The sequence below is a fragment of the Bombina bombina genome, chromosome 4, assembly GCF_027579735.1.
Source record: "Bombina bombina isolate aBomBom1 chromosome 4, aBomBom1.pri, whole genome shotgun sequence".
NCBI classification, from domain to species: domain Eukaryota; kingdom Metazoa; phylum Chordata; class Amphibia; order Anura; family Bombinatoridae; genus Bombina; species Bombina bombina.
In genome coordinates, this window is record NC_069502.1 from 257,669,645 (window position 1) to 257,696,568 (window position 26,924).

Here is a 26,924-nt window from a genome sequence, read left to right on the forward strand (position 1 = left end):
AGTCTTCCTTATCAATAAATATCCTAGAGTTGAGAGCAAAGTCCATGAGCTCTCAAGGAACCCCAAAACTCTTCCCAGCCCGACAGGCTGGTATCCGTGGTCACAATCTCCCAAGATGGTCCGAGGAAGCATGTGCCCTGGGACAGATGGTCCTGGGAGATCCCCCCGGACATAGAGTCTCTCCTCTGGATGTCCAGAACTATCCTCTGAAAGAAATCTGAGTGGTCTCCGATCCATTGTCTGCACAAGCATAACTGTAGAAGTTTCAGAAGGAAAACGAGCAAACGGAATAATGTCCATGGAAGTCACCAGGAGACCAATTACTTCCATACACATTGCCGCTGATGGACAAACAGAAGATTAAAGAGAGACAGATAGCAAGAAGTTTGGATTTTCTGACCTCTGTCAAGAAAATCTTCATGGAGATCGATCTATAATCTTCCCCAAAAAACATACCCTGGTAATTGTCACGAAGGAACTATTTTCCAGATTCACCTTTCACCCATGGGAGCGGTGAATCAGAATGGAATCTTGCTAAATGAAGAGATGGTGCCTAAACCAAGATATCATCCAGGCACGGAGCCACCACAATTCCTTAAGATATGGACACTGCCAGAAGAGCCCCTAGAACGTTTGTAAAGATTTGAGGGGCAGCGGCTAGGCCAAAAGGTAGGACTACAAATTGCAAGTGTCTGTCCAGAAAAACAAACCGTAGGAAATGGAAATGCCCCCTGTGATAAGAACATGAAGATATGCGTCCTTCAAGTCAATGGTAGTCAAGAACTAACCCTCCTGAACTAAAGGGATAATAGAACATATAGTCTCCCTTTTAAAGGTCGGAACCTTGAGAAATTTGATGAGACACTTAAGGTCTAAAATGGGTAGAAAAAAGTTCCCACTCTCTTGGGAACCATGAATAGGTTGGAAAAAATCCTTGATCTTTCTTCGGCTGAGGAACTGGGACGAACACTCCTAGAGAAGCGAGTTCCAGTACACAGTTTAAGAAAATCTCTCTCTATCTGGATTGCAGATAATCTTGACAGGAGAAATCTGCCTCTGGGAGGACAATAATTGAATCCTATCCTGTATCCTTAGGAGACTACTTTCACTGCCCAAGGATCTGGGACATCGTGAATCCAAGCCTGCTAAAAGAAGGAAAACCTGCCCCCAACCTGATCCATGACTAAATCGGGGGTGGACCCTTCATGCTGATTTAGACTCAGAGGAAGGCTTCCTGGATTGCTTACTCTATTCCAAGGCTGGCTAGACCTCCATGAGGTTTTGGCTTGATTTTTTTTTTGTGCCTTGAAGTTACGAAAGGAACTAAAATTAGTAGTCTGGCGACCGTTAGGTCTAGACCTGTAAATCTCCACACCAGAGAAAATAAAGCATTGTTCACAAAACACAAAGTATATTAAAAAAAAACAATACTCATATTAGTGATCTTAAACACACTAAAATAAATTCTAGTTTTCTCATTAAGGGGGAAAAATAGATAATATATAAATATTTAAGAACCTCATATACGACAACATCTCTCATGGGAATCAAAATTAAGAATGATCCCAGAATAAAAGACAAATAATACATTGAAATTTGAAATATAAACCCACTGGCAATGTAACAGAAAAGAAAGCATACATTTGATTATGCTAAAATATTATGGTGAAGACCTGAGATTCAAAATTTAAGGTGTAATAAAATCAACACCACAAGATGGCGCAAAACTCCAAGGGAATAACTGAAAAGATATAGCAAAATATATTTTACAGAATCATATTCCTAAAAATACTGAGATATTTATCATGGAAAATATCACACAGTCAGGTTTAATAAAAAATAGGGTCTGCATTTTGGAGCCTCAGAGAAACCATGGCACTCCCGTCAGTGGCCACTGTCATAAAACACACATTTTGACAAGGTTAACAGTGACAGGATAAACTGGGTACCTTGCAAGCTACCTCTCCACCACTTATCTCCCCCAAACATCAGGAGACCCCATACACTAGCGTGCACCCCAACAGTAAGAATTAAACAGGCGGTTGAGAACAGGGCAAAGCTAAGTATTACGCAGCTCATCAAAATTGCCAGCGTCTATCTTACAAATCCCTGAAAAGCGTGGCAAAAAAGTCTGGAGGTGGGAAAAAGTTTAAAGGGACAGTCTACAATAAAAATGTTATTGTTTTAAAATATAGAAAATCCCTTTATTACCCATTCCCCAGTTTTGCATAACCAACACTGTTATATTAATATACTTTTTACCTCTGTGATTACCTTGTATCTAGGAACCTTCTTCCAGCCCCCTGATCACATGACTGTGACTGTTTATTATCTATTGACTTGCATTTAGCATTGTGTTGTGCTAAATCTTAAATAACTTTCTGTGCCTGAACACAGTGTTATCTATATGGCCCACATGTACTTTCAGTTTCTTTGTGTTGAAAAACAATTTAAAAAGCATGTGATAAGAGGCAGCCCTCAAGGGCTTAAAAATTAGCATATGAGCCTACCTAGGTTTAGTTTAAACTAAGAATACCAAGAGAAAAAAAAAGCAAATATGATGACAAAAGTAAATTTGTCCTATCTGAATAATTAAAGTTTAATTTTGACTAGACTGTCGCTTTAACCCCCGCCGAGTCTGCTCATGTCATTATGGCCAAACTGTGGAGAACAGGACATAGACGAAAACTAAGAACCGCGCTTACAAAAGCAGCAAACAACTTAGCCTGAGGCGGGAAAAAGTTTAACCCCGCCGAGTCCACTCATCCCACATTATGGTCAGGATCCATATACAGAAAAGAGAAGCCGGAACCCCCATAAAGCGCCAATATTCTAAGAGCGCACCCCAGGAGAAATACATGGACGCCAGATAATATCATAAATAACGCTTACCCTTAAAGTGAAGGTAAACTTTGATGAATGAAAGTCCGTTTTTTAAAAATACTATTAAAAACAGGGGCACTTTCATTCATCAAATTTTACAAATCAGTAATTTTGATTAAAAACTTACCTTTGTTTTTTTCACAGCCAGAGCAACTTCCCCCTCCTGGAAATCCTCTCTTCACACGTCATCAATGACTAATCCGGCTTCCTCCAATCACAGCATGGCCTCAGGCAATAACCACCTTGGGGGGAAAGCCATGATTGGAGGAAGCCGGATTAATCATTGCTGACGTGTGAAGAGAGGATTTCCAGGAGGGGAAAGCTGCTGTAGCTGTGAAAAAAACAAAGGTAAGTTTTTAATCAAAACGGCTGCTTTGTAAATTTTGATGAATGAAAGTGCCCCTGTTTTTAATAGTATTTTTAAAAAACGAACTTTCCTTCACCAAAGTTTCCCTTCACTTTAAGGCCTGCCCAGGCAACTACATGTAGATGTTGTATATTATGGGCTGTAGTGAAATAAATAGATGCACGCATGTTACAACACATTTCTGGATCATAATACCCTGCTATGTTAAGGGTAAATGAAGAATAAAAGCCGCTACAGGTACCTCCCCCGGCTTGAACAGAAGCAGTCTCCAATTCCGCTATTCCGCTCCCAGTACCAGTATTACCTCAACTGAGTGTAGATAACATAAAAAGGGGAAAACATAAGCCCCTTGAGTCTGAGGGATAGTGGGATATTATACAGGCATTGTAATCCGCACCTGGGTCATATAACGACTGCAGAAAACAACCTCCATATTTGAGAGATTATAAAACTGTATAAAATACCCCTTTGTCAGGAAGGCAATAAACACAGTTTGAGGGAAAAATGATATTAACCCTCATGTCTGCGAGGTAACAACCAGCCCGTTATAACACTCTTCTTTATAGAAGAGTTAAAATCTTCTCTGCATGATGAGAACGTAACAGAGCACTGCATACATTGCCCAAACTAAATCCCAAAGGTGAAGAGATTTGTGATAAAGTACCCGGGCTCCATTGTCTGTAAAGGAGGGGATTAACCCTTAATGTGCTAGGGCCTTCTCACCTAGAAGGATAAGAACTTACCTTAGAAGCTCCAGCTGCAGGGCAGGAACAGCTTCTTAGGTATGACAGACTCAGACGACCTCTGTCAGGGACCTATAGGAAAAGAAAAAACAGAGTAACCAACCCTGGTTTTCTATACATTGGTGTTAGAAGGTAAGCAAAGACTACCTTGCTGTCTTCTAACTGCTAAAAGCCACCATTACTTGTACTAAAGAGATTGACATGGACACAGCATAACCCCAATCTTTGCTTGCAGGGAAAAGTACCCATTAAAGGATTAAAAGTTGATTTTCTTCAGACACCAACTTCACATACCCTCTATGATGTGCTAAGCAAAAAATGACTGGGAGTTATGGGAAGTCAGAGAGATACTTAACAGCACTGCTGGGGTGCTCTTTGCTTCCACCTGGTGGCTAGGAGTTGAATTCCCACTAGTAATTGAATGGATTTATGGACTCTCCATGCCATTGGAAAGAAATTGTTTTTCAACTTACCCTGGACGGAAGTTTCGCTCCTGGCCTCCTCCATACAACATTGGTAACAGTGGCGACAGCTGTCCAAGACCACGCACAAATAAAGCCCCAATACGAGGCCCATAAAACTGCACATAAAAAAAATATATATCAGTATGACAGAGAGATCTGAACAATAATAAATGTTAGAAATTACAGGACACTCAAACAGATAAAAAATCAAAGACATTGTTAGATATGAAAATGCAAACAAAAGAATCTGCTATCAGTATAAAATGAGTTATAAAATAGCCAAACAGTTTTGTTTATTACATTTTCATTACCTTATGCCCTACAACGGTCAAGTAATTGACTCCCAGCTCCTGCACATCAATCTCCACCTTCCCAAGAGCTTGAGCTGCGTCCGTGTGAAAAAGAATCCTGGAAAGTCCCTGAGCTACACGTTCTTGAGAAATAGCAGCCAATCGCTGTGACAGCTCGCTTACAGGCTGCAGGGAAGGGGTTTGTGACAATTAGTATAAAGTAATTTACAGAGTTCACTGTTTTAGTAAAAGAATATTATATGAATCGGGTCCATTTTCCAACAGACAATACTGTATAGGTGACCACCAAAGAACAGTTCCAAAATGTATAACAGGCTTTCTAAAATATGTGCTTCTGTGGGTCATTGGTTAAGCTGAAACAGGTATTCTATTCTGCACTCTCCTTTTTGTTTATTATACATATAAAGGCACAGCAATTAAATGTGTTACTTAAATTCACAATAACAGATGCGCTAAACACTTAAAGCAACATAAACTTTTGTTTTCCTGCAGAAAGTTAAAGCTTTTGTTCATTAACCCCTTCGCTACCAGGATTTTCAGATAATTTGTAGTATTTTTGCTATCACTCCAATGAAATAGTGAAGTAGACAACCCAAGATATTGATCTAGGACCATTTTGGTATATTTGAAGTCACTATATGGCCGCCTACTGCAGTCATATGACAAATGGTAAAAAAGCTTCTCTAAGATCCCCTTTGTCTCTTTGGCTTTTGGAAATTAGAAGGCCGCTAATTGAAGCTGCGCACCACACTTTTGAAATTCCCAGCAGTGAAGGGGTTAGTCAGTTATGTAAAAGTAGAAGGGGGTTAGCGTGGCTCTAGGAACAAACATGCAGGTCGGCAACTAATTCAATCACAGGCAGCATAGAACAATGATTTTAGTCCGTGTGATAACAACACTGAGGTGCAAGCCAAAGTAAGGAGCTGAGCATACCCACAGCAATAGCAAATAGTCGAAGGAGGCAGCACACAAGGATATCCAATAAAAATGGAAACTTTATTCCAGCATATGCAGAGAAAAACACAAACTCGAGGGGGCGGAGCCAGCGCTCAGGAGAGATGGCTGCACGTTAGTGAGCTCTGATCTTCCAAAAGGGCTAAAGCCAGTTGAATGCTAGGGTACACGAGCTAATTTGCTCTGAAATGTAGCTCTATAACCTCAAGATCACCACCTCTGACCGGGACTTACTTAGGACGGATATCGGGTCTGCGGAGAGTCCCGTTATGCAGTGAGGCCTACATAATGCCTAAGCGTCATGTGAGTAAAGCGCTTCTAGCTGCCGGAGAAGAGTGAGACCGGGGAGAACTCTTGTGGAGTCCCAAGGGGAGCTGTTAAAGCAATATTCTAGCAGCTGAAAGCTGAGGGGAGTGCACTCTGGAGATACCCAGCGTGTGAGAGGGCCCGGTGCAAAAAATCAGCATAATTGAAGCGGAAACCAGCCGCCATTACACACAACGTGCATGAGAACACAACCCCACAGACCTCTTGAATATGCAGCGAACTCTATAACGGAGGTAAGCAGGGGGAACCTCTGGCCAATAGTAAGGATATAAAGTATCACTCATTCCATGGACACTAATTTTGATATCGCATATCACCCAGCACAGGGTAAATAGTACCAGACCCATAGTGAAAGATAACTACACTGCTTAAGGTGGAAGGGGCAACCTAGGAATACAGCGCCAATACTAACATAACTTTGGATCCCTGCAGCTGTTTGCTGTTGAAGCTGGACACTACATAATAAGGAATCACTGCAGGAAAAATCAATTCCCATTTTAGGAGCCAAAATGTCACCTAAAAAAGGCGGCAAGCCAGACAAAAGTAATAAGAAGCAAACAATGGCACACTCCTCTGTCAATAATTTCTTTAAGCATGTGAACACACCTAGCAAGGTGCTGACAACCACAAGTGAGGTTAGAGCAGAAGCTTCCTCCTCTTCGTCAGAGTCTGAGGGAGAGAGCCTAGCACCTGCCATCTCAGTCCCTAAGGCCCTGTTGGACTCCTTGCCTTCTAAGAAAGACTTTTCAAACCTAATAGGCCAAGTCAAACAATGCATCAGGGAAGAAATTTCCGAGATTAAAAAAGACCTCTCAGAAATAGGCCAGAGAGTGGAAAAGCTGGAGGACAGCAACGACCTTATTGACTCAAACATAGATTTTCTCAGATCTAAAGTTGCCTCTCAAGACGATCTACTTTTACAAATGGAGAATAAACTGGACGACTTGGAGAACCGTAGTCGCCGCAGTAATATCAGAGTCAGAGGAATTCCGGAAACCGTCTCACCATCTGATCTGGAAGATTACTTGCAGGGCCTGTTTACACTTATTCTGGGAGTTGACCCTGAAGCCACTATTGCTCTGGACAGATTTCACAGGGCCCTGAGGGCGAAACCTCTAGGTGATCAGCCCCCAAGGGACGTGATCGTTAAGGTCACAAGGTACCAAATTAAAGAAGAAATAATGAAAAAAGCGAGACAGAAATTCCCTCTCAAATTTAGGGCTGACCCCATCCAATTATATGAAGATTTGACCCCAAGAACACTGCAGAAGAGGCGAGAATTTAGATTCTTTACCACCACATTAAGGCAGCGCAACATCCCCTATAGATGGGGACACCCTTTCAACCTGCAAATCCCATGGAAAGGAAAGAGACTCATATGCCACAATACAGAAGACATCAAACAGATCTGTAAAGACCTAGACATTGTTACCCCAACACAACAAGAAGAGGTGCATGGTGACAAACTGGACACTACAGGCCAAGCCCCATCACTTCCCAGGAGAATGGAATGGAGAAAGGTACCAGCAAAATCAGTAAATAAAGACAGTCAAAGACCTGATACTGCTGAAGCTTCAGGAAGTTGAACTTTCTTGATAGGATAAAACCCGAACTTAGGTTTCACTGTGAGGTATAGGCTGCTATTGAAGCAGCAACAGTTATGCCTTGTAGAGGCCGTCTGCCTTGGTGTATCCTGTGAATTCTTGGGGGGGTGTGCCATGGTACGATGTGCCCAAAGAAAATTTCTGAAAGGGGAAGCCCCCATTAAGTTACTGCTCAAGGGTATCTGTGGAAGAAATGGGGCGAGGTAAGGCATGTAACCAATATCTGTTTGTTATATGTGAATTGTGTGAATTTAGTTCCGTACAGATTCTTAAAATGTAAAGAACAGACAATAGAATAGATCACATGTTTTTTCTGTATATAATACATGGCTGGTCGAACTGTTTAATCTACACAATTAGATATTAGGTGTCATGTACTCACACTGTTTCAGATAAGCAATTTGCAATAGATAACCTATGCATTATGCATACATTTGCTATTTATATTTAGAAGCCCAATAGGGGTTTATGTATTTCCCCCTTTTTTCTTCTGTTCAAAGGGACAGAGAAAGAGAGAAAAATGCTAGTTAATGTTTTTGTTATTCGCACCTGTTGTGCACTGTTTACACTGTTCAAGTTATGTTATGTTTATTATGCTATGGGTTGCCATTGGGTCTACACTAGTCCGAGGAATATGAACTGGGTTGGGAATTATGATGCCATACTGATAGTACGGGTGAGCAGGCCTAGATATCTAGAAAGGAGACACAAAATATAAGATGACAAAAGTTAACATACCTACTATACATATTATCACTCAAAATGTGAAAGGCTTTAACTGCCCCAATAAAAGGGCTATGGCTGTGCGGGACCTAGGTAAGAGAGGAGGGAAGGTCCTTCTACTACAGGAAACACATTTTAAAACGGGGGGAGTACCTAAGTATATTTCCTCCCAATTTCCACAACACTTTCATTGCACGAACGCTAATAAAAAAATTAACGGGGTCAGTATCCTGATACATAAATCAATCCCATTTAAACTCCAAAAAATAGACAAAGACAAAGAGGGAAGGTACTTGGGAATCATGGGTTTGATGTTTGGTAGACCCGTGACTATCGTAAATTTATATGCTCCCAATCTGGGACAGGGCCGTTTTGTTTCCCATATCTCAGAGAGAATCTCTGATCTAGTTAAAGGCCCGCTAATAGTTGCTGGTGACCTTAACGTCCCTTTGGAACCTGAATTAGATAGCTCCAACCTTAACGTTAGACAACATCAAAAAATGCTTCACTCCATATGGAGAGACATCAAAGCCTTGACACTTCACAATGCGTGGCGCTATGCCCTCCCACAAACTCGTGACTATACTTTCTTCTCAAACCCTCAAAAAAGCTACTCAAGATTAGATTACATACTAGTGGACCATGTAGCGTTAGCATTAGTTAAATATGTAAATATTAAACACACTGTATGGTCAGACCATTCTTTAGTGGAATGCGAGATGACATGGCCCTCGGCTCCCACCAAACCTTTTTATTGGCGCCTAGACAATCAGTTGTTAGCAGATTCAAAAGTAGTCGATACATTTGCGGAACACTTAGATACCTATTTTACTATTAATAATACACCAGACATTAGCCCCACAATACTATGGGAAACACAAAAAGCCTATATTAGAGGCGAGTTTATTAAACTACAAGCTTCTAAACGCAAACAATCCCTTAGAGAATATGTTAAATTAGCACAAGAGGTGTCTGAGGCTGATATGGCGCTAAAACTCAACCCCAGAGATCAGGAATTAACTAAGGGCTTACAAGAAAAGAGGGAAAATTTAAATAAGTATTTACAACTTGAATCACAAAGAATCCAATTGTTTGTGTGACAGAAATATTATGGAGAGGGAAATAGATCGGGGAAACTGTTGGCGAGGGCGCTAAAGAAACAAAATGCCAACTCATATGTTCACTCTCTCAAGTCACCTCCCAATACTATTATCGAGGATACAAAATCCATTGGGGAAACCTTTAGAAAATTCTATCACAGATTATATAACTTGTTCCCTAATAGATCGCCAACCCTACATCAAGCAGAATGCGAAAAATATTTAGAGGGCATAAATCTTCCCAAACTAACGGATGAGGACGTGACTTTGCTAGAAGCCCAAATCTCCAGTAGGGAGATTCTAGAGGCCATTGGGGATCTAAAGCCGGAAAAGGCCCCGGGCCCGGACGGCTTCAGCAATAGATACTATAAAATTTTTAAAAACCAACTCACCCCATATTTACTTAATTTGTTTAATCAGATATCAGATTCGGTAGTTTTCCCCGAGACAATGCTTCAGGCCCATATATCTGTTTTGCCCAAGCCTGGCAAAAAAACAGACACCCCAGCTAACTTTAGGCCAATATCTTTACTGAACGTGGATCTTAAACTTTACTCCAAAATCTTAGCCAATAGAATAAATAGAGTCCTCCCAAGGTTAATACACCAAGATCAGGTTGGGTTTGTCCCGCAGAGGGAAGCCAAAGACAATGTATGTAGAGTATTAAATTTGATGGAATATATTAAAAAACATAAAATACCCACAATATATCTTTCAACTGATGCTGAAAAAGCATCTGATAGATTAGACTGGACCTTTCTATCATCCACCCTAAAAGAATTTGGCTTCCCCACGAAAATTATTGAGAAAGTTTTGGCCCTATACTCTACCCCATCGGCCCAAATACGGGTAAATGGGGTTTTAACTGAGCACCTAGAAATTCGGAACGGAACGAAACAAGGCTGCCCACTATCCCCCATTCTCTTTATATTGTCTTTGGAACCACTAGCCATAAAATTACGTGACCATTCTAGAATCAAAGGTATCACTATCCAGGAGCAGACATACAAGTTGGCAATGTTTGCCGATGATATACTTATGACATTAACAGATCCACTACAGTCCCTCCCTAGTGTACAAGTAGAGTTGGAGAAATACGGGGCTGTGGCAAATTTTCTGATAAATGCAAACAAATCGGAATTATACCCGATAAACCTTTCAGATGTAGAACTATCGGCAATTAAAAATGGGTTCCCCTACAGAATACAGAATCAGGCGTTGAAATACCTGGGGATTTTTCTGACTCAGGATCCTACAACCTTGCGAAAATTAAATTATGGTCGCTTGGTGGGGGAATTTGAGCATTTAGCTTCCTCCTGGTTGCCGAAAACACACATATCTTGGCTTGGAAGAATTGCTGCGGCGAAAATGACATTGTTGCCGAAAGCTTTATATGTCATGCAGACATTGCCTATACCAGGAGTTGCAGTAGATATCAGTAAAATGCAAGCGATCATAGATACATATATATGGCATAGAAGGCCACCAAGGTTAGCTAAGAATACGCTTTATAGGCATAGAGAGGACGGTGGGCTGGGGGTACCAAACCTATACTTTTATAAATTGGCGACTGCCGCGAACAGGGTAGTTGAGTGGTGCAAACAGGGGGGTGACTCCTATAAGAGGGGAGTCCATCTAGAATCCCAATTACTGGGAATTCCACAGCTAGGTGCATTGTGTTGGGCACCCCAAAAACCGCCCATAGACAAAATAGAAGACTTTCCTATCATCAAAGAAACATGGTCCGATTGGCTTAAAATACGCAGTAAATGTAAATACATAACTTCAAATTATTCACCCCTAACTACACTATATCCAAACGAGGAACTCTTGTTATACCGGCTAGAGAAAAAACTAGACCCAGCCCCAACACCTAGATTACTGGATCATATTCCAATATATCTACTAATGGAGGGTGGCGGAATAGCAAAAAAAGATACTCTACTGGCACAAGGTCACAACTTCTTTCAATCCTGGTTCATCTACCACCAGGTACGTCATTTTGCATCCACACATAAAAGTAAGCAGGATATGACTAGACCACTTACAACATTTGAAAAAATATGCATACAACCCCACCACCCTAAAAAAGTAATCTCTACTATGTATAGAGACATACTTAAGTCATATCTCCCGGCTAAGCCAAACTATACACATAGATGGGAAGCTGAGATGGGTAGGGAATACCCCAGTAAACAGTGGGCCACATGGTTTCAGGCAACAGCTAAGTCAGCACATTCAGCAACAGCGCTTGAAACGAATATCAAAATTCTTACCCGATGGTATCTGACCCCCTGTAAATTAAAACACATGTTCAGTAGCGCCAGCAACAAATGCTGGAGGGGATGTAACCGAGAAGGTACAATGTTCCACATATGGTGGGAATGCGGGATAATACACACTTTCTGGGTACAGATATACCAACAAATCAGTAAAATTATTGGGGCTGCCCTACCACCCTCTCCAGAGGGAATTTTGTTTAATGCTGCTCCAGGAATCTCTTGCGGGATTAGGAAGGGTCTTTATCACATATTAATAAATGCAGCAAAAAGACTCATAGCAAGATTTTGGAAGAAAGTACACGTGCCAACACTTAGCAATTGGATTGATCTAGTCAAGAACACATTAATTTTGGAGAGGCTACATTATCTTAGAATGGGCAATCTGAATGCTTATCATGATATGATATTTCTCTGGGAGCAGTATAAACAGGGAGTGCAGAATTATTAGGCAAGTTGTATTTTTGAGGATTAATTTTATTATTGAACAACCATCATGTTCTCAATGAACCCAAAAAACTCATTAATATCAAAGCTGAATAGTTTTGGAAGTAGTTTTTAGTTTGTTTTTAGTTATAGCTATTTTAGGGGGATATCTGTGTGTGCAGGTGACTATTACTGTGCATAATTATTAGGCAACTTAACAAAAAACAAATATATACCCATTTCAATTATTTATTTTTACCAGTGAAACCAATATAACATCTCAACATTCACAAATATACATTTCTGACATTCAAAAACAAAACAAAAACAAATCAGTGACCAATATAGCCACCTTTCTTTGCAAGGACACTCAAAAGCCTGCCATCCATGGATTCTGTCAGTGTTTTGATCTGTTCACCATCAACATTGCGTGCAGCAGCAACCACAGCCTCCCAGACACTGTTCAGAGAGGTGTACTGTTTTCCCTCCTTGTAAATCTCACATTTGATGATGGACCACAGGTTCTCAATGGGGTTCAGATCAGGTGAACAAGGAGGCCATGTCATTAGATTTTCTTCTTTTATACCCTTTCTTGCCAGCCACGCTGTGGAGTACTTGGACGCGTGTGATGGAGCATTGTCCTGAATGAAAATCATGTTTTTCTTGAAGGATGCAGACTTCTTCCTGTACCACTGCTTGAAGAAGGTGTCTTCCAGAAACTGGCAGTAGGACTGGGAGTTGAGCTTGACTCCATCCTCAACCCGAAAAGGCCCCACAAGCTCATCTTTGATGATACCAGCCCAAACCAGTACTCCACCTCCACCTTGCTGGCGTCTGAGTCGGACTGGAGCTCTCTGCCCTTTACCAATCCAGCCACGGGCCCATCCATCTGGCCCATCAAGACTCACTCTCATTTCATCAGTCCATAAAACCTTAGAAAAATCAGTCTTGAGATATTTCTTGGCCCAGTCTTGACGTTTCAGCTTGTGTGTCTTGTTCAGTGGTGGTCGTCTTTCAGCCTTTCTTACCTTGGCCATGTCTCATGAGTATTGCACACCTTGTGCTTTTGGGCACTCCAGTGATGTTGCAGCTCTGAAATATGGCCAAACTGGTGGCAAGTGGCATCTTGGCAGCTGCACGCTTGACTTTTCTCAGTTCATGGGCAGTTATTTTGCGCCTTGGTTTTTTCACACGCTTCTTGCGACCCTGTTTACTATTTTGAATGAAACGCTTGATTGTTCGATGATCACGCTTCAGAAGCTTTGCAATTTTAAGAGTGCTGCATCCCTCTGCAAGATATCTCACTATTTTTGACTTTTCTGACCCTGTCAAGTCCTTCTTTTGACCCATTTTGCCAAAGGAAAGGAAGTTGCCTAATAATTATGCACACCTGATATAGGGTGTTGATGTCATTAGACCACACCCCTTCTCATTACAGAGATGCACATCACCTAATATGCTTAATTGGTAGTAGGCTTTCGAGCCTATACAGCTTGGAGTAAGACAACATGCATAAAGAGGATGATGTGGTCAAAATACTCATTTGCCTAATAATTCTGCACTCCCTGTATATGCACAGGAGGTGACTAACAGATAAAGTTAAAATTTAAGATGCAAATGGTTTCCCTCTATAGGATTTGCCCATGATGAGTGAAACTCTAACACCGTTTATTAGAGAATCTGTCGGTAGACCCATGGCAAATTATTTGACATTATTTGCTGAAATTTGTAACCTGTGGTTTTTTCCTTTTTCCTTGTTTGTTTTCCCTTTCTTTTTGCTTTTTGTTGTTGTTTTCTTTCTCTCTTTTCTATGATTCTGTTCATGAATATGTTTTTCTGCAAAGTGTTTCAAGGTACAAAGCTATTGACATATAAGTCTACTGGACTCTTGGAGCGGATAGACATTTATCAGACTTATAGCCCATGCCACGTCCATGAGTCATAGCATGTATAACCCTGTTTGGTTTGTAGTGATAACAATTGTGGCCACTCACCTGATATTGTCACCAAAGGTCTTACATGATCACTAATAATTATAACTACCATGAATGCAATATCCTGTTTTTGAATTGACGTATTCACACTTTGCTGTTCGGTGAATTGTAATGTTTTTATTCGTGCATGTGAAGTTTAATGAGCTGTATAATTGCTTGTACTCTGTAAGTTAATCAAAACTTCAATAAAGCTTTTAAAAATAATAATAATAAAAAAATAATAAAAACAGCCATTTTCCGCTGAAAAAATTAAATCCACATCCAAAAAACAAAAAAAAAAAAATACAAACACTCAAACACGAGGAAAAAAGGGGGCGTGTCCTTACGTGATTAGTGCCGTGCGGCACTTAGTCATAGGATGACTAAGTGCCGCATGGCACGAAACAGTATTGGTCCCTGTTTTTTTTTTTTGTTTTTTTTTTTATTGAAAAGAGCTCAGGGTAACAGTAAGCAATTAATAACATACAGAAATTTCAGTTCTGTTCATGTTACAGTTAAAGAATATTTTGAAAAAAGCACGAGTTACACATAGTATAGAGGTAATAAAAATTGGTTCCAAAGACCTATTATTAAGAGCATAATGTCTTGCAATACCGTTACCAATAATAGGCGATTCTCTAAGACAGGCGAGAATTAGAATTGTGAAGTAACCTTACATGTTATTAGCTATAAAACAAGCATGATATGTGGGTATTGCAACTTTCTCCTCTTCTGTCCCCTGAACTCTCTCTGATTTTAATTTTTTATTAACTATATTAAACAAAATATAACATAACACATAAAAAATGAACTAAACAGATTAGAGTAGACCCAAAAGTAAATGAACCATTATCCTAGTGGGGAAGAATGCCAATTAGGCAAATCTCTAGATAGATAGATAATGTATGTGGGTACGTTTATTGAATATCATTATGAGGCATGTTTGCTTGCAAGCTCTTGTCAAGGTCTTAGAGGTGGGGATATATCAAACAATTATTTACTGGGGCCGCGTGTCCACAGAAATATGTCTAACAAGGACAGTATTAGGGGTGTTTATTTGAATAGCAGTGAAAGTATACCGCCAAACAAGTTACCCCCAATAAGCAACAATCTAATTGCCAGTAGTTGGAGTACAATACCCAGCAACATGTTTCTAATGGACAGTGTATCCACTATTTTAGTAAGTGCAGAGTTCCCAGCTTATTTGTATGCAAGGCTTTAACTTTAAGATATGAAGCATGCTCCTGCTGATGTGTGTATATCAAACAACCACTCACTTAGGTATTGTTCTTTCTCTAATAATATGTCTGATGAAAATAATTGGTCCCTGTTTTTTTAATATTTTTATTTATGACTTGGAGAAAGGATTAAATAGCAACATCTCTATTTGTGTAGGTGATACAAAGTTGTGTAAGGTCATAAGGTCAGTGCAGGATAAAATTGCTTTGCAAGGGGATTTACAAAATTAGAAAAATGGGCTGATAAATGGAAAATGAGATTTAATACTGGAAAATAATAGTCAACCTGCTATTTAAATGGGACTGAACTTAGCAAAACAGAGGAGGGAAGGGATGTGGGCGTATTTATAGACAAGTTAAAGATTAGTGCGCAATCCAGGACGGCAGCTTCTAAGGTTAATAAAATACTAGCATGTATTAAAAGAAGCATTGATGCAAATGAGGAAAACATAATTCTGTCACTATATAAATCCATGGTAAGACCTCACTTAGAATATGGAGGGCAGTTCAGGGGACCAATCGCAAAAAAGACAGAGAAGGGCCACAAAACTAATAAGGGGAAAGGAAAATTTAGACTGAGGAGAGGTTAGCCAAATTAGGTCTGTTTTCTCTAGAAAAAAAAGGTTCTTGAATGGTGATATGATTACGTGATATAAATATAATCACATTTTTAGAAATTCTACTAACTGAAATGAAAAATAGCTATAGACTGTACTACCAAAGAGTTATCCATAGCATCTAAGTAAAGAAGCTAGGCCATGGCATGGAAATCAGAAATAAACAATAATTTGTCACTCACCATGATGACCCCAGTCTCATTATTTGCCAGCATGATGGACACCAGACATGAGTTGGGACGTAAAGCAGCAATTACATCTTCTACTTCAACTTGTCCAGTCACTTTAGAGACTGGTACAAAGGTCACTTCTGGGGTAGACAAAAAGTATTCAATGAGCTAAATAAATGCTATGATGACTGCCAGGCCCACAACATAGTCTCTTATATATTACATTATAAGGAAAAACATATCTGATAGACTTTATTCCATGCAAAAGCTTAGACAGATTATCAGTGGCTTTTGTGTGCATTGTATGAATTGAACAAGTTCTGTAAAACCCAGCTCCAGCATATAGGACAGGATGTACAGACATTTCACATAAGGGGCCACATGACATTTGTTTTCACCCAAGGGTCAGTGAGCACATTTTTAGAAGTCCTACTTACTGAAATTAAAACCATAAACTGTACTTATATAGAATGACCTTTGAATGAGCATTACATTAGCTAGATCTATGTCATATTTTGACGTGCACAGGAGATAATATTTGAATAAAATGCATAAACCTGTGAAACTTCCTATTAATATTATGACCACAAGGTGGCACTAGGACATAATTAATGTTAATTAGAAAAGTACAAAAAGAAAATATGTTAAACACATTTTATTATTGTACTGTTGCTTAAATATAACCATGTGTTTAAGCCCTGCAAAAGATTTAAACACATAGTTAAAAAAACAGCTTCAGAGCAGCAATTCACTACTAGCTGAGCGTATCTGGTGAGCCAATGACAAGAAAGGCACATGTGTGTATCCACTCATCAGCAGCAAGATCCCGTTAGTGCATTGCTGCTCTGGAGATAACCCTAACTATGTGCTTAACCTATATGCAAAAATAATGAGCTCATACATTACAGCATCCTATTTTTTTGCACATAATGTATAATGGGTTATGTTTTAAAGCTTTTTCCATTAATATTAATAACTTTAAAGCAGATTACTTTCTTGCACTCTGAAATAAATATTTTATATTATATGAAAAGCATCTACTTTTCCTAGAGATTTGTGCCATTTTCTTACAGTACAATTGTTAGTTCAGCACCTTAGTGTTATTACTAGAAAATAATCAGTGAGGTCTCTCTTGCTTCTAGAGCTGATTCATTAAAGAACTGAGAGATAAATGAGCTTTAGTGAATCTGCTACCTAGAACACCACAGGAACTGGTTGAGGGTGAGGGTGGTAAGGTTGGTGTGTTATGGAGAGGCTGGAGAGACGTCTAATTGAATATTGCTCCCTTAGTGTTAGCAACCAGCTGGGGGGTTTGTTGGCAAAGATGATCATATTTCACACACACACACACAAAAGGTTGTATATCTCCTAATACAATATATATATAGAACCAAGGTGTATAGTATATGCACACACACAAAAGGTGGTATATCTCTTAATACAAAATATATATATATAGAACCAAGGTGTATAGTATATGCACACACAAAAGGTCGTATATCTCTTAATACAAAATATATATATATATAGAACCAAGGTGTATAGTATATGCACACACACAAAAGGTTGTATATCTCTTAATACAAAATATATATATATAGAACCAAGGTGTATAGTATATGCACACACACAAAAGGTCGTATATCTCCTAATACAAAATATATATATAGAACCAAGGTGTATAGTATATGCACACACACAAAAGGTCGTATATCTCCTAATACAAAATATATATATAGAACCAAGGTGTATAGTATATGCACACACACAAAAGGTCGTATATCTCCTAATACAATATATATATAGAACCAAGGTGTATAGTATATGCACACACACAAAAGGTCGTATATCTCCTAATACAAAATATATATATATAGAACCAAGGTGTATAGTATATGCACACACACAAAAGGTCGTATATCTCCTAATACAATATATATATATAGAACCAGGGTGTATAGTATATGCACACACACAAAAGGTCGTATATCTCCTAATACAATATATATAGAACCAAGGTGTATAGTATATGCACACCCACAAAAGGTCGTATATCTCCTAATACAATATATATATATAGAACCAGGGTGTATAGTATATGCACACACACAAAAGGTCGTATATCTCCTAATACAATATATATAGAACCAAGGTGTATAGTATATGCACACCCACAAAAGGTTGTATATCTCCTAATACAATATATATATATATATATATATATATATATATATATATATATATATATATATATATATATATATATAAAACCAAGGAGTATAGTATATGCACACACACAAAAGGTTGTATATCTCCTAATACAAAATATATATATATAGAACCAAGGTGTATAGTATATGCACACACACAAAAGGTTGTATATCTCCTAATACAATATATAAATATATAAATATATAAATATATATATATATATATATATATATATATATATATATATAAGTCAGGGGTCTCAAAAGTCATAATGAGGAGCAGAACAGAAGCAAATAGATCTGTATTGCAAGACATTCTTTAATGGGAGTGATTCAGCAGCAGAAATCTCAAGCTGTTTTCTATAGTTCTATAAGTAGACAAGCACTGGCAACGTGCCCTTCAGTACACAATCTGTGTATTATGACTCACCCGCACTGCGTGTCCTCTGAAGGTGTAGGAGTGGCAGTGCCACAGAATCATGCTCCACATTCGAGGTAATAATGTGTGGCAAGGTCCCATTAGCAGTATTGTGACTTTGTTCTGCTGGTATCTTGTAGTTTTCCACTGCAGACAATAGCACCATGTTGTTGGCCTACAAGAGTCACCATTTTGAGTGAATAACTTACATATACGTTTGCTACTAGTAGACCTAAGCTGCCAAGTTCAGGCGATTGTCTGAGAGCCTTAGTTAGCATCAGCGTCCCACACATGGGAATGTGCTAGCCCAGACAAGATATAGATCAACACTATATCTTAAATGTTCCAGAAGAAACAAAACATAACAATCTTCAGGATGCAAATGGCAACTAATATTCCCAAACAAAACTATACGGAGAGTATTCAAATTTAAAAAAGCTTAATATTTTTACAAAATGCTTTTAGCTATGGAAAATAAAGTGTAATAGTAAACCAGCCGTTCAGCATATTTACTACCTAACTCCTGTACCTGCAGCTCTCTTTAACCCCTTAATGACCGGACCATTTTTCAGTTTTCTTACCCTTAATGACAGTGGCTATTTTTACATTTCTGCAGTGTTTGTGTTTAGCTGTAATTTTCCTCTTACTCATTTACTGTACCCACACATATTATATACCGTTTTTCTCGCCATTAAATGGACTTTCTAAAGATACCATTATTTTCATCACATCTTATAATTTACTATAAAAAATATATAAAATATGAGGAAAAAATGGAAAAAAACACACTTTTTCTAACTTTGACCTCCAAAATCTGTTACACATCTACAACCACCAAAAAACACCCATGCTAAATAGTTTCTAAATTTTGTCCTGAGTTTAGAAATACCCACTGGTTACATGTTGTTTGCTTTTTTTGCAAGTTATAGGGCAATAAGTACAAGTAGAACTTTGCTATTTCCAAACCACTTTTTTTCAAAATTAGCGCTAGTTACATTGGAACCCTGATATCTGTCCGGAATCCCTGAATATCCCTTGACATGTATATATTTTTTTTTAGAAGACAACCCAAAGTATTGATTTATGCCCATTTTGGTATATTTCATGCCACCATTTCACTGCCAAATGCGAGCAAATAAAAAAAATTGTTCACTTTTTCACAAATTTTGTCACAAACTTTAGGTTTCTCACTGAAATTATTTACAAACAGTTTGTGCAATTATGGCACAAATGGTTGTAAATGCTTCTCTGGGATTCCCTTTGTTCAGAAATAGCAGACATATATGGCTTTGGCGTTGCTTTTTGGTAATTAGAAGGCCGCTAAATGCAGCTGCGCACCACACGTGTATTATGCCCAGCAGTGAAGGGGTTAATTAGGGATCTTGTAGGGACCTTGAAGGGTTAATTTTAGCTTTAGCGTAGTGTAGTAGACAACCCAAAGTATTGATCTAGGCCCATTTTGGTATATTTCATGCCACCATTTCACCGCCAAATGCGAGCAAATAAAAAAAAAAGTGACATTTTTCACAATTTTAGGTTTCTCACTTAAATTATTTACAAACAGCTTGTGCAATTATGGCACAAATGGTTGTAAATGCTTCTCTGGGATCTCCTTTGTTCATAAATAGCAGACATATATGGCTTTGGCGTTGCTTTTTGGCAACTAGGAGGCCGCTAAATGCTGCTGCGCACCACACTTGTATTAAGCCCAGCAGTGAAGGGGTTAATTAGGTAGCTTGTAGAGAGCTTGCAGGGTTAATTTTAGCTTTAGTGTAGAGATTAGCCTCCCACCTGACACATCCCACCCCCTGATCCCTCCCAGACAGCTCTCTTCCCTCCCCCACCCCACAATTGTCCCCGCCATCTTAAGTACTGGCAGAAAGTCTGCCAGTACTAAAATAAAAGGTGTTTTTTTTTTTTTTTTTTTTCATTATTCAGCTGTGATGGACCCCTGCCTTAACCCCCAACCTCCCTGATCCCCCCCAAACACCTCTCTAACCCTCCCCACCTACCTAATTGCCACCATCTTGGGTACTGGCAGCTGTCTGCCAGTACCCAGTTTTCCCCAAAAAATAAAGTGTTTTTGTTTTATTTTTACATGTTTTATTTTTATTTTTTCTGTAGTGTAGCTGCCCCAACCCCCCCCCCCCACCCACCAGATCCAGATCCTGATCATATTATTATTTAAAAAATTCTAGTTTGCTGCCCCCCTCCCTCTTACCAAAATTCATTGGTGGCAGTGGAAGTGATTGCTGCGCGCGCGCACACACACACGCACGCGCGCGCGTGCACGCAGCCCCCCGCACGCTCCCGGCATCCGGCGTGCACAATGCACTTGAAGGAACCGGATGCCGGGTAGCGATGGGCCGCCCACCCTCCTCCCTGTAAGCTCCCACCCACCAACGAACGGCCGCATCGCTACCGGTGCAGAGAGGGCCACAGAGTGGCTCTCTCTGCATCGGATGCTTTCTAAAGGGTATTGCAGGATGCCTCAATATCGAGGCATCACTGCAATACCCTGAGAGCTGCTGGAAGCGATTGCGATCGCTTCCAGCACTCTCTAAGACAACTGACGTACCAGGTACGTCCATTGTCACTAACTGCAAGTTTTTGCAGGACGTACCTGGTACGTCAGTTGTCATTAAGGGGTTAAAGCCGTCCTCTTATTTAACCCATTACAGAAGCCAGTAGGTAAAGCTCTGCATCTTTACACTGGGTGCCGCCATCTTGTAGCGTATTGTTGCATCCTGTACGTTCACAGATTAGTGATGTTGCTGGCTTTACATATTTCCAGTTATATTTTAACAGTTTAATAAAAGTTACATAACAAATATAAGAAAAGCCCTCGGGAATTATATATAGATAAATGCAGATACTGCAAAAATGTACAGCTCCCGCTCTGTGCACTCAAATCTGAAGTGCACAGTAACGCTTGTCAAGTAAACAACAATATCACAAATGCTCCTGGTACAGTGGGAAGATGCAGCTTCACTAACCAGCACTTTTTAAAGGGTTAAAAAAAGAAAACGACTTTAAAGAGAGCTGCAACCACAGGAGGATAAATAATATAATGGTGTGCAGTAACCATAATACTGTACCCAGCAGTGTAATGTCTCTTTAATGACTTGTGTTCATCACTTTGGTGTTGCTGGCTAAGGACATAAAGACACACCCTTACTTCACCTACAGCTCAGCACTGATTAGAGAAGACTGTGATTATACTACAAACATATAGGTATTACCTCTGTGCCCCCGGAGGTGAAGATGATATCCTCTGCCTTTCCTCCTACCATCCTAGCAATCTGCGCTCGTGCTGTGTCTATCAGCTGCTTGGCCTTGCATCCTGAAACAGACACACACGAGAACTAAGAACGTACACATGTTCCATAAAAACACAAAGTGATGCTCTATAGCTTGTCACTGGCCTAGATTCACTTATAGCAGATTCCTATTATTCTATAGAGCCTTACTCAGTAGCATTGTTATCCTTTAAACATTCACAATGAATATTGCTATAAAAAAAAACATTATTTGTTGCTATTACACTATGTAACGTTTTAAGTTCTGCTGTCACAATCATTCTTGCACTGAGTGACAATCTTACAAACACATCTAAAACATTTATGTCATATGTGATAAATAATATATAACTAGGGTTGCCGCCTCGGCCATGTTTTCCTGGACACTTATGAGTTACACATGCTGCAGGGTGTGCAGGGAGGAACATGTATTGTGCTGTTCATTCATGTGAAGTCCAGAGGCACAATACATGTTCCCACCTGCTTACCCTGCAGCATGTGTAACTCATAAGTGTCCAGGAAAACATGGCCGAAGTGGCAACCCTATATAGAACAAGTGTCCAAATTGCATCCTCACAAACTCTAATGGGGACATGATTTTGTATTCCCCCCATTTAGGCACAGGTGACTGAACCTGACTGCTTTGCTAACTATAGGCCAGTCAGTTTGACCACAATTACAGGGAACTTATTGGAAACTCTTTTAAAGGAAATACTTGTGTCTTACCTTCAGACAAACAACTTAGAAAGGACAGCATGGTAACTGCTGGAAGATCATGTCAGACTAATCTAATTGATTTATTGGAAAATGTAACTAAATGAATAGACCAAGGAGGAGCTGTTGATGTGGTGTATCTAGTAAAGCATTTGCTACAACAAACATTCACAAAATGTATTGCCTTGGAGTAGATGCTAAGATTGTTAAGTGGGTACAATGCTGGTTTAAGGATAGAAGGCAGAGGGTTTAAATTAATGGAGAACATTTAAATGAGAGGTCAGTTACTAGTGGTGTTCCCCAAGGGTCAGCTCTTGGGCCTGTTTGTTTTACATGGTCATCACTAATATTGGAAGTCGGCTCCAGAGGAAGGTTTGCTTTTTAGCTGATGATACAAAAATATGTAACAGAGTTGATGTTCAAGGAGGGGTGGATCAAGTGATATTAAAAAATACTGTAGGACTGGGCAAATAAATGGAATTTAAAAAGTAATATTACTCAGAGCAAAATTATGCATATAGGATCCGAAAACCCAGAGGCCAACTACAGTCTCAATGGTACATTACTGACTGTAACTAAAGATGAACATGACTTGGGGATTATTATTTCAGATGATTTAAAAATTTGTACACAATGCAGCAGTTCAGCCAGTAAGGCCAGTTTTATACTTAGTTGCATTGGGAAGAGATATTAGTAGCAGAAATAACAGGGTTCTTATGCCACTTTACAGATCATTAGTTAGGCCTCATTTGGAATACAGTGTACAGATCTGGAAATCATATCTCCAGAAGGATATAAATACACTAGAATCTGTCCAAGGAGGGATATTAAAATGGTACACGGTCTTAAATATAAAGCGTACAAAGAAAGACTCTTTGATCTAAATATGTGACACGATAGAAACCTTCAAATATATAAAGGGACTTAAAAAGCAGTTTCCACAAAAAAAGAAATACCAAAACTAGGGGTCACAATCTTCATTTAGAGGGTAGCAGATTCAGGAGAGATGTGAGGAAACATTTTTTATTTTTTCTTAAAGAAAGCGTGGTGGATTCATGGAATAAACTTCCAATTGAGGTGGTAAACACAAAGACTGTAAAGGAATTACAAAATACCTGGGACATGCATAAGGCTATCCTAAGAAAAAAGTAACATGTAATATGGGTAGACTTGATGCTGAGCCTTTTTGGTTCTTATCTACCGTCAGATTCTTTGTTTCTGTTTTTACATTTACTTACACACAGATATTACTGACTTTACTGTTCTTAATAAACATGGCTGTCAGTTCCCCTAAGGTGACCTATTTACTCAGTGAAATTACTAAGGCTTCACACGTCTTTTCATTTACGTTAATAGTTTCATAGTTATCTATAAATATATAATATAGTGTTAAAGGGTCATGAACACGGAAAAAGAAAATTCTCTAATTAGTATTTTATTATTGCACTGTTGCTTGCATATAACTATGTGTTTAAACCCAGCAAAGAGGTTAAACACACAGTTAAAATCAACTCAAGAACAGCAATGCACCACTGGGAGAAAGCTTAAAAGGACAGTTTACCCCAAATATCTATCCCCTTTAACTTGTTCCCAATGATCCATTTTACCTGCTGTTGTGTATTAAATTGTTTACAAATAGCTCCTTTACCTTTATATCGGCATTTGAAATAGCCTGTGGAAAAAAACTGAAATTTGGGACACTGTTGTACACTGGATTTTTCTTTGCATAAATGTTTTGTAGATGACCCATTTAATAGCCCTTCTGGGGGTGTTTTTAATTTTGCTTATTTTTTTTAATAACATTGTGCTGATTTTCAGACTCCTATCCAAGACTGAAAGTATCAGGTGTAGACCTAGGTCTACAGACTCCCGCTTGCTCCTATTTGTTTAGCCCCTTAGTGACAAGGCCATTTTTCAATTTTCTTACCCTTAAGGACCAGGGCTATTTTTACATTTTTGCGGTGTTTGTGTTTAGCTGTAATTTTCCTCTTACTCATTTACGGTAACCACACATATTACATACCGTTTTTCTTGCCATTAAATAGAATTTCTAAATATACCATTATTTTCATCATATCATATAATTTACTATAAACAAAATATAAAATATGATGGAAAAAATGGGAAAAAAACACTTTTTCTAACATTGACCGCTAAAATTTGTTACACATCTACAATCACCAAAAAATACCCATGCTAAATAATTTTAACATTTTGTCCTGAGTTTAGAAATACCCAATGTTTGCATGTTCTTTACTTTTTTTGCAAGTTATAAGGCAATAAGTACAAGTAGCACTTTGCTATTTCCAAACCATTTTTTTTTCCAAAATTAGCGATAGTTACATTGTAACACTGATATCTGTCAGCAATCCCTGAATAACCCTTCACATGTATATAATTTTATTTTAGTAGACAACTCAGTATTGATCTAGGCCCATTTTGGTATAATTCATGCCACCATTTCACCGCCAAATGTGATCAAATAAAAAAAAATTGTTAACTTTTTCACAAAAATTAGGTTTCTCACTGAAATTATTTACAAATAGCTTGTGCAATTATGACACAAATGGTTGTAAATGCTTCTCTGGGATCCCCTTTGTTCAAAATTATCAGACCTATATGGCTTTGCCTGTGTGTGTGTGTCTCTCTCTCTCTGTGCTCATGCCTGTGTGTGTCTCTTTCAGTGCTCATCATGCCTGTGTGTGTCTCTCTCTCTCTGTGTGCTAATGCCTGTGTGTGTGTATATTTCTCTGTGTGCTCATGCCTGTGTGTGTGTATATTTCTCTGTGTGCTCATGCCTGTGTGTATGTCTCTCTCACTGTGTGCTCATGCCTGTGTGTGTCTCTTTCAGTGCTCATCATGCCTGTGTGTGTCTCTCTCTCTCTGTGTGCTAATGCCTGTGTGTGTGTATATTTCTCTGTGTGCTCATGCCTGTGTGTATGTCTCTCTCACTGTGTGCTCATGCCTGTATTCGTCTCTTTCTGTGCTCATCATGCCTGTGTGTGTCTCTTTCTGTGCTCATCATGCCTGTGTGTGTCTCTCTCTCTCTCTGTGTGCTAATGCCTGTGTGTGTGTATATTTCTCTGTGTGCTCATGCCTGTGTGTATGTCTCTCTCACTGTGTGCTAATGCCTGTGTGTGTGTATATTTCTCGGTGTGCTCATGCCTGTGTGTATGTCTCTCTCACTGTGTGCTAATGCCTGTGTGTGTGTATATTTCTCTGTGTGCTCATGCCTGTGTGTATGTCTCTCTCATTGTGTGCTCATGCCTGTATGTGTCTCTTTCTGTGCTCATCATGCCTGTGTGTGTCTCTTTCTGTGCTCATCATGCCTGTGTGTGTGTCTCTCTCTGTATGCTAATGCCTGTGTGTGTGTATATTTCTCTGTGTGCTCATGCCTGTGTGTGTGTATATTTCTCTGTGTGCTCATGACTGTGTGTGTATCTCTCTCTGTGCTCATCATGCCTGTGGTGTGTGTGTGTTTGTCTCTCTCTGCTCATGCCTGTGTGTGTGTCTCTGTGAGCTCATCTTGCCTGTGTGTGTGTCTCTCTCTGTGCTCATCATGCCTGTGTGGGTGTCTCTCTCTCTGTGCTCATGCCGGTGTGCGTGTCTCTCTCACTGTGTGCTCATGCCTGTGTGTATGTCTCTCTCACTGTGTGCTCATGACTGTGTGTGTATCTCTCTCTGTGCTCATCATGCATGTGGTGTGTGTGTGTTTGTCTCTCTCTGCTCATGCCTGTGTGTGTGTCTCTGTGAGCTCATCTTGCCTGTGTGTGTCTCTCTCTGTGCTCATCATGCCTGTGTGGGTGTCTCTCTCTCTGTGCTCATGCCGGTGTGCGTGTCTCTCTCTGTGCTCATCATGCCTGTGTGGGTGTCTCTCTCTCTCTCTCGATGCTCATGCCTGTGTGTGTGTGTCTCTCTGTGAGCTCATCATGCCTGTGTGTGTCTCTCTGTGTGCTCATGTCTGTGTGTCTCTCTCTGTGCTCATCAAGCCTGTATGTGTCTCTCACTCTGTGTGCTTGTGCCTGTGTGTGTGTCTCTCTCTCTGTGTTTATCATGTCTGTGTGTGTGTCTCTCTCTCTCTCTGTGCTCATGTCTGTGTGTGTG

The 26,924-nt window shown here is 39.5% G+C and overlaps 1 protein-coding gene across 1 annotated transcript in view; it reads right to left on the reverse strand.

Moving 5' to 3' along the window:
• The window catches only part of SCLY (selenocysteine lyase), a 127,675-nt gene that overhangs the window by 88,402 nt on the left and 12,349 nt on the right, over positions 1 to 26,924 (reverse strand). The window contains exons 4-8 of the mRNA XM_053709917.1: positions 22,050 to 22,150; positions 18,820 to 18,982; positions 16,192 to 16,319; positions 4,769 to 4,933; positions 4,467 to 4,573 (exon numbers count right to left, since the gene is read on the reverse strand). Of these exons, the coding sequence (XP_053565892.1) occupies positions 4,467 to 4,573; positions 4,769 to 4,933; positions 16,192 to 16,319; positions 18,820 to 18,982; positions 22,050 to 22,150 (664 nt within the window). The remainder of the gene's footprint in view (positions 1 to 4,466; positions 4,574 to 4,768; positions 4,934 to 16,191; positions 16,320 to 18,819; positions 18,983 to 22,049; positions 22,151 to 26,924) is intronic.